Source organism: Penaeus monodon, chromosome 31 (assembly GCF_015228065.2).
Source record: "Penaeus monodon isolate SGIC_2016 chromosome 31, NSTDA_Pmon_1, whole genome shotgun sequence".
NCBI lineage: Eukaryota > Metazoa > Arthropoda > Malacostraca > Decapoda > Penaeidae > Penaeus > Penaeus monodon.
In genome coordinates, this window is record NC_051416.1 from 22,488,873 (window position 1) to 22,489,231 (window position 359).

A 359-nucleotide genomic window follows, 5' to 3' on the forward strand; every position below is an offset into this window, starting at 1 on the left:
CCCCCAACACACACCCCAGCAAACAAACACAAAGACACTCACAGTTCATATCGAGGGTGACGGTGGCGGCGAGCGGAGCCGTGAGGTTTGTGTTGGTCGCCTGACACGTGAGCGTTCGGTGCAAATCCTCCCTCGTTAGCGGCGAGATTTCGAGGGTGTTGGTCACGTAGCCGAGGTCACTGCTGTCTAAGGTCGCGTCCAGGAGCTCCGACCCTTCCCACCACGTGACCTGAGGGGACGGCGACCCCCCCTCGACCCGGCAGAGCAGACGGAGGGTGTCGCCTTCGGTAAAGGGGCCCACGATACTTCTGGCCTCGACGCCCCTCTCGGTGTACACGGCGACCCTCCGAGGCGGCACT

At 63.2% G+C, this 359-nt stretch overlaps 1 protein-coding gene across 1 annotated transcript in view; it reads right to left on the reverse strand.

The window, feature by feature from the left end:
• Positions 1–359, reverse strand: part of LOC119592929 (nephrin-like) — a gene marked incomplete at its 5' end in the record, with an annotated part of 119,178 nt that overhangs the window by 20,744 nt on the left and 98,075 nt on the right. The window contains 1 exon segment of the mRNA XM_037941821.1: positions 43–357. Coding sequence (XP_037797749.1) covers positions 43–357 — 315 coding nt within the window.